General features: G+C 36.1%; 1 protein-coding gene across 2 annotated transcripts in view; it reads right to left on the bottom strand.

Moving 5' to 3' along the window:
• Nucleotides 1–742: 742 nt before the first annotated feature.
• LOC134533016 (chromodomain-helicase-DNA-binding protein 1) overlaps nucleotides 743–18,683 on the bottom strand; it is a 90,659-nt gene continuing 72,718 nt past the window's right edge. The window contains exons 29-30 of one of the 2 annotated variants that reach the window (XM_063370150.1): nucleotides 15,139–15,249; nucleotides 743–2,864 (exon numbers count right to left, since the gene is read on the bottom strand). In XM_063370150.1, coding sequence (XP_063226220.1) covers nucleotides 2,648–2,864; nucleotides 15,139–15,249 — 328 coding nt within the window. In that variant the 3' untranslated portion in view covers nucleotides 743–2,647. Of the gene's footprint in view, nucleotides 2,865–15,138; nucleotides 15,256–18,683 lie in introns of both variants that reach the window. The other variant, XM_063370149.1, reaches the window with a different exon arrangement.

The raw sequence follows: 18,683 nt of genomic DNA on the forward strand, positions 1-18,683 counted from the left end.
TGCTGTAAGAGTCACTCTCAAATAGTGTTTCAGCTTATTGGTGCATAAGAAATGCAGCACTTGTGTTAACCCCTGTCCCCTTTTTGTCTTTCTGTGCAACCAATGAGGTGGCATTCTTGCGCCCACTTTTATCTCCTTCCCCACACTGCCTTACACCCCCTCCGAATAACAAAAAGATACCCATGTATCCTCTCCCCCCCCCCCCCCCCCCCATATATTGTGTTTTTTTTAACCAGACCTCTTCCAGAATAGAAAAAAAAAAGAGGCTGCAAGCTACCCTTTCTTGTCAGTTTATGTTATAAAAACTAGCACCTTCCAGTCAGAGTGAAATTCATGTGGGAGCTGAAGGAACATAAAAAGCCATGTCCCCCATCCCCCCCCCCCCCCCCATCACCAACCAGATTAGCGCAATGGCATCATTCATAGTGCTTTTCACACACTGCTGAGATATTTTAACTAAACAAATTTTAAATACTTCTGACATTTTACAAATTAAATACCTAAACTGGAGAGTTATTTACATACATACTCGATGAACGATGACACACTGCAATTATAATTATTTTTTTACACAAAGTTATGAATTTGCATAAGGATTGCACTACATTTTTTAAATCAAAAAATCGGCTAAAATGTGCTAACCATATGCAGGTAAATACAGTAAAGACAATTTTTAAAAATAAGAACAGTAACACTGAAATCTACTGTTTCAAAAACTAAAATGTTCTAAAAATTATTACATAAAATCTTGTCCCTACATAAAACCTTTTATCATTTTAATTTAATTTGCATTTTTTTTATAAACTGAGATAGTTAAATTGTAGTGCAACCACACACGTTAATCTATTCTGGGGCTCTTAAGCGCTTAAATTAAAATATTACAGTGTCCTATCATAATAAGCTGTTTATTAATTGCAATAACTGTAAGTAAATTACTAGTCATTTTTTTGCAATTATATTTTGTAAACAAAAACAGATTTTTACATCTGAGAATAAAAAATAGTAGTTACAACCAAATTGAAGGATTGAATTGCCAATACATACATGAATCAGAACTAATATTTTTTAGAATCAACCCAACATTATTACAACTACGTGTTATTTAGATAGGATCTTACTGACCTATCCAATCATCAACCCCATAATACAAATAATCTTTAAATTTTTCAAAAAAACTGCTCCGATAGGACCTTAATGCGTAATATTCTCCTATATTTTTTAAACAAAAAATTGCACTATTAATCTTTTCATTATTTATTCATCAAAATAAATACTGCACTTTTATCATGTACACAATTTATTTAAATATTTTCTTCTATAATTCAACTGAATTACTGAAGTCACATGGTGGCACCAAAAAAAAAAGAATAAAATATAGATTTTACATATGTATATAAAAACAAATATATTATAATTTTCAATGATCTCCTGATTTCAGTTGAAACCAACAGAAATCACTATATATACACATATACAGACAGAACAAAAGTTTCTAATAGTCATTTGTTTATAATCAAAATTAAAATAGTTTTACAAAATGTAAAAAAAAAACTTTATTAATAATTTTCTTGCAGAAGAAAGCTGCTATTGAACACTGTAGCACATTGTGAATGAACAAAATTTCTAGTTCCCCAAACCTTAAAAATGATTGCGTGATGTGACTTTATTTTCTAATAAAATCAATGTTAATGCCTTACCTACAACTTTGCCATGTTAACTTATTTTGCTGTGCTGACAAGTTTTCAATGATGATCACTTCATATCACAGGAGAAAGTTGTGATGGCTATATACATGTTAGTTACACTCCTTGGGCCAACTACTGTACACAATATTACTCTTTCATCTTCTCAATCTTAAAAGCGAGTTTCTCTTAGCACCAGTATAAAGAGACCTTCTTGAAACATGAGAGATGGTATCCACATGAGTTCACACAGCTCAAAATATAATCCAGCATTTAATTTTTTGCACAGCTGCATCCGCAAACCAGTCAAACACACGCAACATAAAACCACTCTCCACTAGAAGACAAGTTTATTTACAATGAAAATATCCGGTCACAAATACAGGAACAGAGAACTGTTACTGGTGTATAAGACATTGCATGTTCGAAAAATTTTTTTAATAATTCACTATTTAACATACAATGCCCGCAAGATCTAGAAAGGTAAATTTACACACTTGTCTTTATAAACATTCTACAAAAAAAATTATGCTAATTAATGTTATATCTTTGACAGAAACAGTTTACGGTGTGTTGCAATGTAAAAGTTGTTTGAATGGAAGATAGATCTGTAGATCTTCTCTTCCCACCACAGAGTATTGATTTCGCTATGGGCCAACTTGAAATACATTCCGAGGTATTAACTGTTGGAAAAATTTTATCTATGATGGTAATTAAAATTACTTCATGAACAGCAGCACTAAATAATTCTGCCGTTGATAGCGATTTCATATTAGCAAAGTTATTCATTTCTCAAATGATTTCATCACAGTGCAAACATCGAACGCAGTTGCGTACCGTTCCGCAGTTCGTGGAAGTCACCGAAACTTAGTTTGCAATCCACACGCTATGATCCAAAACTGACATTGGCAGTGCCTCGCAGGCTTAGTACGTAGCCACGCATGCACTGCACTTCACACGCACCACTAAGAGTTTGGCGGAGGGCGCCTGTCGTAGTCCCTGCGGTAGTCTCGCTCCTTCCCCCGCCAACTGCCCCCGCCGCTCCCCGTCATGGGGCCGGGGAACCTTTCCCGAGGAAAGTGGGGCTGTATCTCCCCTTGCGAGTACCCGGGCCCCCCCGAGCCGAATGAAGGCATGGGCGGGGCGTAGTGGTTCCCGTAGCTGGACGGCCCTTGGCGGAACCTGCAACATGCATCCGCGGGTTCGTGCCTTTATCCAGCAGACTATTTCATTGTAATACCCAAATGAGATCAAAACTTTCACACTAGATGCCATATTTGGAGAACTTAAACAGAATACCAACTTTTCAAGTTATTTGAATTAATGGAATTACTCTTATAAAATCATTAAATATGCTAAATTTAAAATTTAAACTAATTTTTGATTACATCACATTCACAAAAAATATAACTACAATATACTATTACCTGATCTGCAAACTGTTAATATGTTTTTTTTATCATCATTTAAGACAACACTCACAGTGACGTAATGCAAAGTATACTGAGGCAAAAGAAAGTGAAAGAAACAAACAATTCTCTAATTTTCTGACATTATGTAGATAAATTTCCAACAAAATTCTTTGTAACATTTTCAGTCTTGAGTTTTACTAACATCAGAATGTCAAAATCAAAGATTTAATTATCTGAAGTTTCACATACACACCTATATTTTCTAACATGCAAATAACTGAAATTTAATTGCCTAATTATTTTAAAAATACCTGTATTTACCACCAATTGAATGGGAGTAATTCTCTCCAATATTCCACGTTTAATACAATGAAATTTTGTACCTTTCAACCATGAAATAAAGACATGCTATTTTCATGGTGGCCACACTCAGTCACCAAAAATATTCCCTGATTTTTCCCTGATTAAAAATTCAAAATTTCCCTGATATTTACAATTACAAAAAAAAAAAAAACATACTTTTGATGAAATAATATTATATTATAGAAAGAAATTACTCACATTTTAGCACCCTGCTACCTGCAGTCTGTGTTTTGTTTTATGTCTCATCACAAATAACAAATAAAAATTAATTAAATACACTAGCATATCTTGTTACAAATTGCAGCAATTTCAAATGCACACTACAGTTTTCATTTATGATAATGAAGCTCTTTCAGCTGGTAAGTGTTTTCAGTTCCTCATCTATTAGTTATACTTCTTTTCTTGCCTCATCAATTATTCTTTGTTTCTTGGCAGCAAGCTCTTTTGCAGATATTGCTGCCCTCTTCTTTGCCATTTCGCTTTTGTTCTTCAATTCATAATCCTTCTTTTGTTGAGCCATAGCTTCCTTATACCGTGCATGTGAATTACGAGCAGCGTGTATTATGTCCTTGGAAATATTGGACACGAAACTGTCTAAGCCACCAGATGCAACAATTCCATCATACACTTGCCGTTGAGCTACTAGGGACTCCTCTTTAAGATTCTCTATTAAGGGCGCGGTTCACGTATGAAAAATCATCACTCTTTCAAATTTTAATTCTACTGTTACAGGACGATAGTGGGGGCCGAAGTGGTGTTCCTAGCCACTCCGCTAGCTTGTATATGAACGGGGGTAGCTGCTAGAAGCGGTCATTCGAGGAGAGAGAGTCAAACGTGGAGGGTGTATCGCTCTGTTCTCTGACCTTGAATCGTGTGCTCGCGAGTGGTTGGTTGTTTCCCCTCTCCCCTTCTCCTCATCGCCCCGCTACCCGCTTACAGTGTTGCCACATTTTCCAGGAACTTAGTCACCCTGGGAGAGCAGCTGAGAATGAACTCCCAGCCGCCGGACTTGTGTCCCATGGTACGGCGCGGCGGCTTGGCTCGTTCTTCCCTTGTTCGGTACACGCTCTACACGAGTCCGCTCAATTCCGATACAGGTATACATATATCTCTCACAGCTTCATTTATACAGTAGCCCATTACCAAGGTTTCAAGTAAGCCTAGTTTGTATACATGCATGAAGACAAAATATTATTCTACGTAAGTCGTCAAACACACTATGTATTTCATACGGGGGTGTAAGATTTCTAGATTTCTTGAAAGTACACATTCTTTATACACGAGTAGGTCTACGATTTTTTTGCGAAAAAAATTTTGCCCCGGTGTGTTTCAGTGCATTATGCGCACTTCTGCAGGTCTGCTTCATAGTAATTAACCGTGTATTAATGAAGTGACGTCTGCTGTATGCTTGTGCCAATCACTACTACGACACTACACATCTGTAATTTGTGGGCAGAACCAAAAGACGCGTACGACATGTACACGCATCAGTCGAAAGAAACTTGAGTGAAACACTTTACGCGAAAAAAATTGTGGCCCTGTGAGTTACCGCCTCACCTCAAGACGGCCGTGTCCTCTGGTAAGAAACCATCATCCCAGCACCAACATTATCCTTGGATTGTTCGATGAAACGTGTCATTCTAAATGTATACTCGTTCTCGACAGAACTTCAGCAATATTTTGCAGATTTCCAACGTAATAAAAATGGATATTTTACGCTTCACCGAAATATACTTAGTTATTCGAAGATAATTAAATCGTCACATGAATGTGTTCCTGCACACACAAAACTAATCACGTGGTCTAATAATAAACGAATGGCAATTACCACATCCACTACTTGTTAAGTTTGATGGCAATGGTGAGAATGATTTGCAGTGGGGTTTTAGTAGCACTAGCATTGCCTTAGACTACTGATACGAGAAATAAAACAAAATCGCGACAATTACGAGAAATGACACACCACTAACTACACTGTAGCGAAAAAATATACTAATATACTGTCGATTCGTTTGAGGACGGGAGTAGGAGACTTATTCAGAGTTATTCATTAGATTTCGTTTTCTTTGGGTTCGAATATTCTATAAATGAGTTATTTCTGCAATTAGAACCGATTCGTATTCGAGTCTTTTTGTTTCAAGGTTCTAAGTCAGTATGCATAACATACAATGATAACGATACTAAAACTAAAGGCAACTACATCCCATTCGGAATTACTATAATTACTTTTCAATATTATATTATTTTGTTTAAATGTTTACCTGACACACTATAACTTATATAAATCTTATCACGTTTCAAAAATCATATCATGACGTCAAACGAATACACGTACACAATCGAATTGGCTTCAGTCTCACGTAAACTCCTCATTCTGAGGCCATTGCAAGGAACATATCAAAATTTGAAGTTGCGATGTTATGATCTACCGGTAAAATACGTACAGCTATTTTCAAAACATGTTACGAAGTCCTGGATGGCTATATTGCATCGTTTCTCCGTGTTGTCGTTCTCAGTAAAATACCCTTAGATTCTAGAAAGATTTTAGTGGTCATCACATAAGCAAGAAGAATTTTTACGTGGGCCATTTATCAAAACAGTTCTATATATCTTTTCGGCTTACTGATAAGCACTACTGTACGCAATTTTAAACCAGGTGCTTTGGTCCAAGATCAAAAAGTGTTAAGCTGTACAAGTAATACTGCAGCTGGACTGGAAAGTAAAAACTAATCCTATATGATAGGACATTATTATATTTCAACACAAGGAAGTATTGAGGCTTAAGAACAACAATGGAAATAAACTATGCCATATGAAACAATTTCAGACAATCATAAAAAGTTAAATATCAAAATTAATGAACAACAATGTGGCAATAAATTTCAGTAGTGAGTACAAAAATAATGTAAATATCAAAGCAAAAAGAAATCCTGTTGGCTGTGACATGTTTAGGTAGACCCTAAAAATAACAGAAATAACTTATTGCATGTATACTTAAAATAGCACTTCAAACACAAATATTTGTAGCATTGTCAAAAGCTGTGGCCTCTATTACGAACTTAACATTATGTATTCAAAACTGAGACTACAACGGAATTCACAATAAAGCTTTGCGACGGGCGCCAGCGCTTGAAAAAGTCAATACACAATAGAGCGACAAAAACTCGCCGGTGATCATCAATACAGTTTGGTTTAGTGGTGAAAAGGTTAAGAGGTTAAACTGCATATGCAATGGAAAATAGAGACGAAATATTCTATTTACATTTGCCCTAAATTTGTATTTTTATTGACTCGTTCCATTGTTATAACAAAATAAAGCTACAAAACAAATACCAACATACTTTGGTTACAAAACATAAACTATATTATCAAATAACATTACATCGGAAATCTATAACAAAGAGATTTAGACGATGTTATTAAAGTTCACGGAACGAAAACTTTTACCGTTTATATTTATTAGGCAAAAGTCAGTAAACTAATTTATTTAATATTTGCATGTTTTTGGTCCAAAGATGCTAGCTTCAATGTTTAAAAAACATGCCTTTTTAACAGACTTCAAAAAAGGAGGAGGTTCTCAATTTGTCTGTATCTATATATTTTTTATGTTTGTTACCTCAGAACTTTTGACTGGGAAAACCGATTTTGATTCGTTTTTTATTAGAAAGCTGGTGCTTTCCATGTGGTCCCATTTTAATTTGGTCCAGTTCTGACAATGACATCCATTAGAAAACCATTAAAATGTCTTAAATTTGCATTATGTATGTGCGCGACAAATGGACGAATAACTCAATATCACGCCAATCGATTTTGATGATTCTTTTTTTTTTATTGGAAAGGATGTATTTCAAGGGTAGTTTGATGAAAGTTTGGTAAGGTTCTGATTATGGGATCCATGACAAAGTAACGGAACTCTTCAATTCTTAGGAGCAAATTAACGATACTCGGCTGAATCTTCTATAGGCTATCCGGATATTTTTGTCACCTACCGTAACGTGGATCAAGCTGAGTCGGTGGGCAAGTTGCTCCTCCGTCTCCTTCGACAGACGATCGTGCATCACGCTGAGTCGGTGGGCACGTTGCTCCTCCGTCTCATTCGACAGACGATCGTGCATCACGCTGAGTCGGTGGGCACGTTGCTCCTCCGTCTCATTCGACAGACGATCGTGCATCACGCTGAGTCGGTGGGCACGTTGCTCCTCCGTCTCATTCGACAGACGATCGTGCATCACGCTGAGTCGGTGGGCACGTTGCTCGTCCGTCTCCTTCGACAGACGATCGTGCATCATGCTGAGTCGGTGACTACGTTTTTCGATATTTTCCCTGTTCAAAACTTTTTCGAAAGTCTATTTTTGCGCTCTTCGTAAGTCTCTTTTGATATTGTCCTGTTGAGATAGGCGTTTCTCCCTGACTTCATTTGTTTCATTTAAACGGCACTGTCTCATATGAGCAGTACGTTTAGTAGGTCTACCCGTATTCAGACAAATTAGTTAGTGTTCTTCGGATTCACTAAAAATCAAAAAATAAACACAAATTTTAACAAAAAAAATCTACTAAAAAAACTATTCCAAAACAAATTAATATGCACTAAAAAGTAAAAAAAAAATTGTGTATTCTTCTACAACTTAATAATAAACTTGTTCTACTCATCAATACAGTAAAACCTTTTTGTTGCAACCCCATTTATTGCGACCACCTCTCTATTACAACCCGATTTCGAGGAACCGTGAAAAATTGCCGAAAACCGAAGAAAATCGGACAGAAAATAAGTTTCTTGTGGTGAGTAGTGTGTTACTGCGTTTCTCTTGCCAAGTGCTGTACTGCTGTAGGCAGCGCAAATCTAAAAATAGATACCACTTCCTGTCAACCGCTGCCAGCACTTAACAACCCCCAAACCACATCCCTTTGCCGGCAGGGTGCAGATAAAGGTTTTTGTGGCAACGTGTTTACGTTTAGCTTTTTGCGAGAGTCTAGTGTGGTACGCAGTTAAGGCAAAGAAAGCTACCTGCTGGATTTCTCTTGATTTTGATTACTATCGGTTGACAATAAACAGTGACCGACTGGATGCACGCCTGCCTCGACTTGTTTTAACTGCCGCAGCGATGTTTATTTTGACAGCTCAAGCAATTATCTTTTCCCGTGGATTGATAGAAAAAGATCGCTTCGCCCACGCAGGAAACACACTGGCTGGCGTATGTCTCCCTCGCCTTCTAACATTCCACGTCTCACCTCTCGCGCGAGCAATAACGAAGCGACCACGCATTGGGCCGTTTTATGCTTTGTTTGGTGACAGCAGCTTGATTTTATTCGGTATATTCCTTTTCATAGGACCCTTGCTATTAAAATACATTTATATTTAAGTTTGAAAGCTTGTAAATTCCTTGCCAGAGATGACTGAACTCGAACTTGGTGTGAAAAGTGACATATTTTGACCCCTCCCTCGCCGCTTTAGTACCCCATTCAAAATAGCCCAATTTTACGGGAGAAGGGAGGGTGAAATGAGCATTTTTCACTGAAGGTTTTTCAAAGGGGAGCAAAGTTGGGGTTTTATAAGGGAGGACACTAGATGGTTTGTGTGTCTGGAAGGGATGAGCTAGCCTTGAAGAATGTTAACGAGGGGGGAGGGAGGGCTGAGCTTATGCGTCATGAAGCTGCTGCCGCCAGCCAGCCGGGCGGGCGAGCTTCGTGTGCGCCCACTCGCGTTGCAGAACCTACAGCTGCCATATTTTTAAAGGAAATGTCCCATTATTTTTCTGTTATTCTTACATGAATATTATTGGAAGTATTAAAACCGACACAAAAATACGCTGTGTGTTAAAATTAACAGATTTTAATGATCTTTCATTTGGTTTTCTTTTTTCTTTTTTCTTTCTGACTCACATTTTGGTCAAAATGTCCAATTTTTTGACGGTTCCCGAGAATGTATTCGTAAAATCACTGCTTCGTTAAATCCGGGGTTCGTGACATTGGGGTTCTAGTGTATTTAACTATGGAAAGCAGAAAATGTACATGTAAACTAACACATATTTTCTTTAGAGGTGGCCTGTAGGGTGACGGACTTGTCATGAAGGTTGAAGTGGGTTTAAAGCAAAGCCGTCTAGAATTGTGAGTGACAGCATCCTGCCATTGTACGGCTGGTTAGCGAGTAGTGGTTTGGGAAGGGGGGGGGGGGTGTTTGAAATGAACTGAAAATTTTGGAAAAATTCTATTAAGACCCCCCCTCTATTACGACCCTATTCCTGGGAACCGTGAGGGGTCGTTTCAGAGAGGTTTGACTGTATGTAGGTACGATCAATGTGTTTACCATGCAAGAAGGTAGGCATAATGTAGTTACAATTATTGTTATTTTTGGAGTCAATGTCAGCCAAGGGAACATTACAATATACCTAGCAATAATAATACGAGAATACTTTAAGAACTATTTTTTTTTTACAAATTAATTTTTATATGAATGACAATATACCGTGAGTACTGTGACAGAATACCAATACCTAATTAAACCAATTTACAAATTAACCTTTATACAACAATATACTGTGACAATATCTGCGACCTTTAAACGACATAAATAATACCTAATTAAACCAAACAAACAAATTTTAATACGACACTGCTGAGGCATAATGTAGCAAACGGTGATACGAAAATATAGCCAAAATTAAACACAAGGAGTTACCGCAAGAAGGACGGTATAGGTATGTGTTGAGTTAGATTTGAAGTATGACACCGACTCCAAAAATAACAATAATTGTAACTACATTATACCTACCTTCTTGCGTGGTAAACACACAGATCGTACCTAAATATTGATGAGTAGAACAAGTAAGTTGATTATTAAGCTGTAGAAGAATACGCAATTATTTTTTTTTTACTTTTAAGTGTATATTAATTTGTTTTGGAATAGTATTTTTAAGTCGGTTTTTTTGTTAAAATTTGTGTTTATTATTTACATCAGCGAGCCTTGAAATCCACCCTTAGTCTATAATTGTCCTTGCAGATAATTTACCATATTTGGAATATCTGAATATTAACTTCATGTGTCAGATTTATCTTCAGTTACTTCCTAATGCTTGACGTGATTTGTCCATTGTGAATTGTGAATTGTCCATTCACCTGTAGTTGTACACATTATTGTGATGCAGTTGTAATACAATAAAACGACGGCAAAAAATGCTTTCTCAAAATAAATTATAACTTCTTTCTCTACTATAACTTAATATCTAAAGGAATTGTTCATTTCTCCTTCAAGCTTCATCTCCTCTGTTTGCTAAAACCAAAGACTAATACAGTACATTAAACAACTCATGTAAAACAAATATAGTCCTTTCTAGAACACAATAAGACAAAATAATATCAGTTTTACAATTAAAACACGAGTTCTGGGTTATTGCACATGCATCAAACATATCCTAACGGACATAGAATTTTCATTGATATAACTTGTAATATTTACAGTTAATATTTGATGTTGGAAATAAAACATATTGATGAGCCTTTCTGGGATATATTACAGCGTATGCAAATGACACCAAAAATACATATTGAACAAAACTAATGTTTCAATTAATTTCGTGATTTATTTTTTCAGTGTCCTAAACCATGTTCAACTCTCACATACCATTTGCGATTACTTCTAGTAAATTTATAAATTCAGAACAAAGATTATTGTGAAAAAATAGGAGTTTGCCACAGTATTGTTTATGTAATATGTATCAGTTTTTCTTATTAGCAGTTCACATGAGCTCTATGTTAGCATATAATATTTGTTGAAGATTACTGTTACTTTAACAGGAATAAAATAATTAATTACTTACTTTAAGAAACAATATCACCATAGGCTGATTTATTATCCCCCCTCGCCCCCTCCCCTCAACTACAAATGCAATGGCCTGCAAAGCTGTAAAATATTACCTGATGACATACGTGCAAAAATATAAGAGGAATGGAAACAATTTCGTGTGAAAAATCGACACCAATGATATTTCATTGTAAAGTATTTCCTTCGCCCCATCGTTGTAAAAAAACTATTAAGAAATTTTTAAGTCTTAATAGTTCATCTTGCTAGAAAAACGTAACGATTTTTCACTATACGCACAGTGCCTACTGCATCACGGCAACGTATATTAATGGTAAACCCAATAGAATATCTGAACTACGCTTTCGAATTGAACATACATACATATATTTAGTTCACATAAATATTCACACTGTCAACTACAAAGTTATCACATTTTGTGTTCTGAACTTTCAGGCGCTCTTCGTTCACTTGGAAAAGAACAGACGAGTACGTGACAACAGCACGTCTTCCTTAGCCCACTGGCCGCGCCAAGCAACCCCCAGCAGCGCACTCCACGCATTCTAGCAGGCTCTTCGGAAGCAACGCTTACCCTCGCGGTATCCAGAATAGTTTGTTTTTTGACTCCTGCACAAACCAATTACCTTTCTTGAACGCAGTAAACGTACGAATGGGCCCTAACTCTAGCTCTACCAGTTTGCATACATGATTTTTTGCAAATTCGTCACTACAATTTAATAAGATCAATTTATAATTCCATAAAATTTACAATAGCCAAGTAAATAATTTTTTATTTATTATTTATTGCACCACACTAATTTCTATCTATGCTAGGCTCAAGAGAAAGCCCTTAGGAATGATAAAACAGCAAAATATGTTCGCTAATTATACTTTCATAAAATTTGTAACATAAATACAAATGGTGCAAGAAAAAAATATTAGGTATAATATGCATGAGTTTTCTTTTGTTAAATACAGTTATATTGCAGTTAAGTACGCATTTGCGGCTAGAACAAGGTTTATTCTTAACATGAAAACATTCACAAACACTTGCGATATGTAAGGAATTTATAAAATGTAATTTTCAGGACCCTAAAACGCCCAAATATCTCAACCGCGCCCTTAAACACTCACGGTTGATGGAGAAACCTCGTTCTACATTAGTGTTCCGTGGAATCCTGCACCAAGAGTAACTGTTTCATCCAGATAGCTTTATAAAAATTACCCGAATGACCGGCTACTGCTATCGGTAAATTGTGTTCCACCAAAAAACTTGAAAACAATAACTCTGCGTTTGTTACTTTCGTTTCTTCAGATGTAGCGAAAAACGGCGATATAGATTTATTGCTCGCCACGGCTTTAAAATGTTCTGCATGTTTCTTTGATTCAATAGGCTGTCTACAGTCATCTCTTCCACCATGTGCAATCGAAAAGTTACACGTGCATACATTACAAAATGCGTGGCGTTCCAAAACATTTGAAGATGAAAAGCATGGCCATTCTTTTGAATAGTTTGGTCAAAAGTTCTGAAGAATAACGTTCCTTTTTTTTTGCACCAGATACATATTGTTCTGTCACACGCTTCATTTCTACAACCGGCACTGAAGAACACAACACTATCGAGCAACATAAAATGGTTTCACGTCTGTAGACACGACAAAAACACTTTGATGAAAAAAATGGCTTTCAAGAAAGTAATTAACACAACACAGGTTAGCCAAAGTACCGTACAAAAATTATCGTGATGTAAGTAGCTAACAAACGAAAAGTCCGAGAATATGTACTAGTTTTATCGTACAACAGACGTAATACCGTACTATTTCTATTACAAAACACAAGAATTAATCTACTTATTTCGACAGTACATGCGCACATTTATTAGTTCCGTTATGTGCGCAACCACGTGATGTATTCGAACTGCGTTCACGAAACACGCACACCAGAAACGGAATTTTTTTCAGTTACCCAGCAGCACAAAGCGTAGTTTCCGTAATAAACCAGCGATGTTCCATAATTCTGTGTTAAATCTGTAATAATTACGAAAAATCCGTAATGGTTGGCAGCTCTGCGGAAATATACATGACACAAAAAATTCCCGGTTATTAAAAAAATTCCCTGACATTTCCCTGATAATTCCCGATCAACGTGATTTCCCTGATAATTCCCGATTTTCCCGGTGAGTGGCCACCCTGAAAGGAGCCATGGGTGCATCTGATTGAAAGTCAATCAAAAATGGCTCTATGGTTGCAGCAAGTGAATGGAAAAAATTTAATTTCACTAGCAATAATTTGTCCTTCAATGCTTCAGACACAACTGTAAAGCTACTGCATTGAGGAGATTTCATTTTGGAAATCTCATCAACATATTTTCCAATACTAGGAAATATTGCTACTGCCCTTTCTGCCACTTTTGTATTCTCTACCCAGCGCACCGGACAGAACTTCAATGGAAACAAAGTGCAACCTGTCAGTGAAGTATAATCACGTCTTTGTGCTGGAACATTTTTAAACAAAAAATATAACGCCCTCAAAAATTCCACAATGTTCCATCCTGTGGTTTTTATTGCAGTTTTTAAGGCACCATGTAGAGTATGCAGCCCACAACTTCCTATGTCCAAAGTCGAAGCTTCTCAAGACCCCTCACTAGTGTCTCTTTTAAATCCCTTAAGAGGCCACTTCAGTGTTTCAGGGGCACTACGCAACCCGCGTTAACCTCATAAGATTCAATGCTATTTTCATTTTGCTTGTAACTTATTAACTAATATAGATTTTGAAATGATGCTTGCTTGATATGTAAGACAACGATGCTCTTATCAAAGCACCTTTCTTCAAAAACGTGCATAAATTATGGTTCAAAACCTAGACAATACACTTATGCATGTTAGTAAAGATTAGTATAAAACCATAATTTATTATTGGACCCGCAAAATTAAACACCACGGAAAGACACTCATTACAGTTACGCAAATAGTCCTAGCTTTGTCACAAAATGCCTATAGGCACCAAGGCAGCATGGCACCAAGCAGAGGCTTGATTCTCGAATCAAAACAAAGCACTAACTGCATTTTTGAATTGAAATTGGCAGTAACGAACACACATCATCTGGCAAATGCCATTCTCATGTTCGTTAATGAAAGACACGAAAACTGGCTGCGATATAACGGTCAAAAATGGAAAACATCCTCAATATGGCGACGAGCGATGGCAGCTACAGCTAGCACTGCTCGGTATGGTCCAGGCAGCGTAGCGCTAATCGACATATTTCGGCGTGGCATTGGCTTGATGCTACTCAGCACGGTTCGGCGCAACTTAAGAAAAGAAATTACAGACGTTCACAGGTCCACTGCCAAAACACGCATGGAAATATACATGACACAAAAAATTCCCGGATATTAAAAAAATTCCCTGACATTTCCCTGATAATTCCCGATCAATGTGATTTCCCTGATAAATCCCGGTTTTTCCGGTTTTCCTGGTGAGAGGCCACCCTGTATTTAAGACATTCCAAGGCCTCACCAAAAAGTTAACTATCTCAAATCAAAAACACATGTACATCACGTTCCATGGGATTATCTACATGTTTACTTCCACTTCTCCTCAATTCATTAACACAAACAACACTTTCCCGTGAACAAAATAGAATTGGTGAAACAAAAAGTAACAGCACAGAACTGTGGCAACTAGTAATGAAAAAAAAAAAAAATTGCAAAAGCACTTTCTCTGTTGGCCAGATAAAATAAAGCAGTTTAACTTCTGGGGTTTGTCACAGAAGACTTACTTGAAATTACTGTGTTGCCCTGATATCTATATCTTACAGCTTCAAGGAAGACCAAAACGGCAACTTTGTAAAACTTTATAAAGCATGAAATAGGTAAAAAAAAACGCACCTCTTTTCCATCATACGGTGGTTCCTGTCGCGATCCCTGTGGTAGCCCGACCCGCCCCCACCGGCGGGCCCTCTGTTGTAGCTGTCGAACCTCTCACGCTTGTGGTCCCCACTGAACCTGCAGCAAACACAACACTCACAGCTTCAGATGTCACTGCATGCTGTACTGCACAGATGTACTATAATTAGAGACAAGATTTTATGGTTTGATTTTTGGTCCAATTTTGTTTTTAAAACAGAGGATTTTGTTGGATTTTTATAAAAGCTGTTTTATAATACTTACTCCACCAAATCAGGAGTAAAATTTATGTGCTGCATTTTTTTTTATAAATAAAACAAAAATAAATTAGCAAGTATTTATGGTTTCAAATTGATTCAATAAGAGATACACAGTAAAATAAATAAAATTAATATTTCTGATCCATGCACTTTGGTACAAATTTTTGTCCAGAAATGGCATTCTTTGAATTTCAAAAATTAAAATATTCCTTTTTTGATGATTTTAATTAGGTAAGTTTTGGTTAAATGCTAAGTCCATGACATAATTTGCATTTCTGTGCTATATGGTATAATAAATTGCATTTCGTTGCTATGCGGTGTTTTTTTTTAATTTATCGCAATTCACCATATGATAATTAAGAAGTCATCTGAAACAAATAGATTTCTGTTTGTTTTATAAGTAGTAAATTAATTTGTCAGAGCAATTTTTTTTTATTAGCCTACATATGCACTGTTTAATAAATACTAGTAAAAAAGGCTGTGTGCAATCACAAAATTTGGTGTGTTGGGATCACTAAGTTTTTTCCCCAATTGGGCAAAAAATATTTTACCTGAATTCTCATAAATTTCCAGGGTTATTTACAGAGAAGGTTTAAATTTTTCACAACTTCCAGCAACATAAATTTAAAAAGCACTAATACATAAAAGCCTGATGTAAACACAATTTTTCAGAGAAACAACTAACCCCGCATTATTAGCTAACTGTATTTTAAATTACAACCAGTGAAATTGTTAAAAATAGATTAAAACTGTCAGCACACTGACATGGTCTATAAAACACACACTATGCAGAAATGAAAGACAACAGTTTAGAGAGAAATCGTTTTTAATATGATTATTTTATATCATTTAATTTTAATATTTTTCTGTTATTGTTGATAATTTTATTCAACAGTGTGCCTCATCATTACCTAAATATGTGGCGAAGAGAAAACAATTTGTAAATACATGTTGGAAAACATTAAGTCAACACCATAGCTATACCCCGCTGTGACATGTGTTTCAGCAACCGACAAAAAGCAAGACCACCCCTATCACCCAACCGTAAACACTGTTGCCTACAGCAATTTTTAACATGACAGCTCAGATAATTAATATTAAGTCATGTAATCTCTCAGCAATAGTGATATCAAAATAAAAAATCTATACACAATATTAACACTGACACTAAATGCTGAGTATTAAACGAAAACATACAAAAAATCTACAGATTTTTAGATAAATTATTCTGATGTTTACACAGAAAACTATAACACATTCAGAAACCTTGACCCTGAGAATGACATCCACCTACATAATCTTCACCAAAATGCATTAATAAATTAGCCATACCTATAACCGATGAGGGAGGCAGAACAGGGTAACAGTTGTGAGGCAAGCAACTAACAGTGACACTGGCAAACTGGCACTCTAAGCAATGATGGAAGCATCAGCTGAACTTAAGGAAGATATTTTTGTAATACGTATTTATAGATGGTTTGAAATTATGTTTGACATTTTTCTGTGATCATAACCTTCCTCTCACACGAGGCTTAAAGTACACAGCATATGTGACCCTAAGGATTGTGTTTTGAAACAACTATTTTCCTGAATAATATGTACACAATTTTTCATAAAATGTGTGTTGAAAAAACATTAAGCACAACTTATTAAAACTTGGCAATTCTGCATTCCTATGACGTATAGCACAAGTTCAATTAAGCTCCAAAGTTGGGTAACCTGCTGTTGTTGTTAAATGAATGACGGATATCTTGTACGTGGTTTGAAGGTGTGTGTTTTTTTAAAGAAGAAGTTGCAACAATTGCCGAAGGTTAATGGTTGCTATCATCTACGATTGATAAAACCCCTAAAATGATTAAAAATGATGAAATGGGAAATCGTGTTATGGAAAGAAAGTACGTTGTTGCAGAGTCAAACATGTAAATTGAGAAAAATAATTATGATTGGTTCTTGAGTGATGGTGTAATGCAATAAAAATTTTATTTAAAAGGTGAGAATTTGTTACGTGTGCTTCTTCAGCAGTTTCCTGATTTGTTTACTAGTTTAAATTCTTTGTAACGTAGCACTGGTTTTGATCATTCATGGCCGAGATAGTAATGGTGCTTCATTGCAGTAAACAAAACAACTACGGCCAGAGCTCGGTAGTTCATGAATTTTTTTCCTCGCATAAAGGTAAAAATTTTAGGAATTTAACAGTTATGTCATAAACAAAATACAGTGTTTTATCACAGAATCGTCGCACGCGCGTAATCGTCGCAACCATATTTTAGGCTGTCAAAATTGGGATAAAAAAACTTCTCGCTTAAACGTCGCATGATGTTTTTGGTCCCGCTAGTAGATGCCGAACGCTTTGTGTATGTATCTTTTCCATATAAAACGATGTATTTTAAAGTACAAATCTAATATTTATTCGTTCAATACCACTTACTTAATAAATTAACGGAAAAATACGACGTTGTTTGGCGTGTAAATTTTCTTACAAAGACGTTTTTAAAAGTTATTTCCTTTATCTGATCGTCTGCGTCGCCGCGGTGTAGGTGTAATCTAAAATTTAATTTCGGTCATTACCACTTATTTATTTTACTAACAGAAATACAAAGTTGTCTGACGTGTAAATGTTCTTTTAAAGACGTTTTTAAACGGTATTTCCTTTATCTGATTGTCTGCGTTACCACGGCGTACCGCTTATAAAAATGTAGCCAGCGCATCATTCATGTTTGGTTATGTTGCTTCCCGTATAGAGCGTGCGCACGTAGTCGAATATCGATATCTCGCCGATTGGATCCTACGCGCGCGCTCTCTGTCAGGTGCCGAGTTAACTACATTTGATAGCCCGCATTCTTTCGTGGCAAGTGTGTAAACTACGACACGTTAGTTCACGCGTTCGCGTTAGAGTTTTGGTTTTTCTATTTAAAGTTGAAGAAAGGTTTTTGTTTAAGGAATTATCAATATAGATTGTTTGGCGTGCTCTTGTATACTCCGCCTTTTTTTAAATAAACGTACTTTCCATGAACGGGATTTGTTTTTATGAATAACTTTACCTAACAAAAAAATTTTTTCCGCACAATGGTCGCACCCCTACTTTTCAAACTTGATTTTAGAATAAAATCTGCGACGATTATGCGAGAAAACACGGTATTTACTGCCTGATACCTTTATTGACATGTATGTATTTACATAAAGAATTTTAATTTAAAATATTGATACATTTAATATTACTCTAGTGGCAAGAATAAGGAGTGCTGAAAAATAACCAGATAGATTTCA

Source organism: Bacillus rossius, chromosome 6 (genome assembly GCF_032445375.1).
Source record: "Bacillus rossius redtenbacheri isolate Brsri chromosome 6, Brsri_v3, whole genome shotgun sequence".
Classification (NCBI taxonomy): Eukaryota; Metazoa; Arthropoda; class Insecta; order Phasmatodea; family Bacillidae; genus Bacillus; species Bacillus rossius.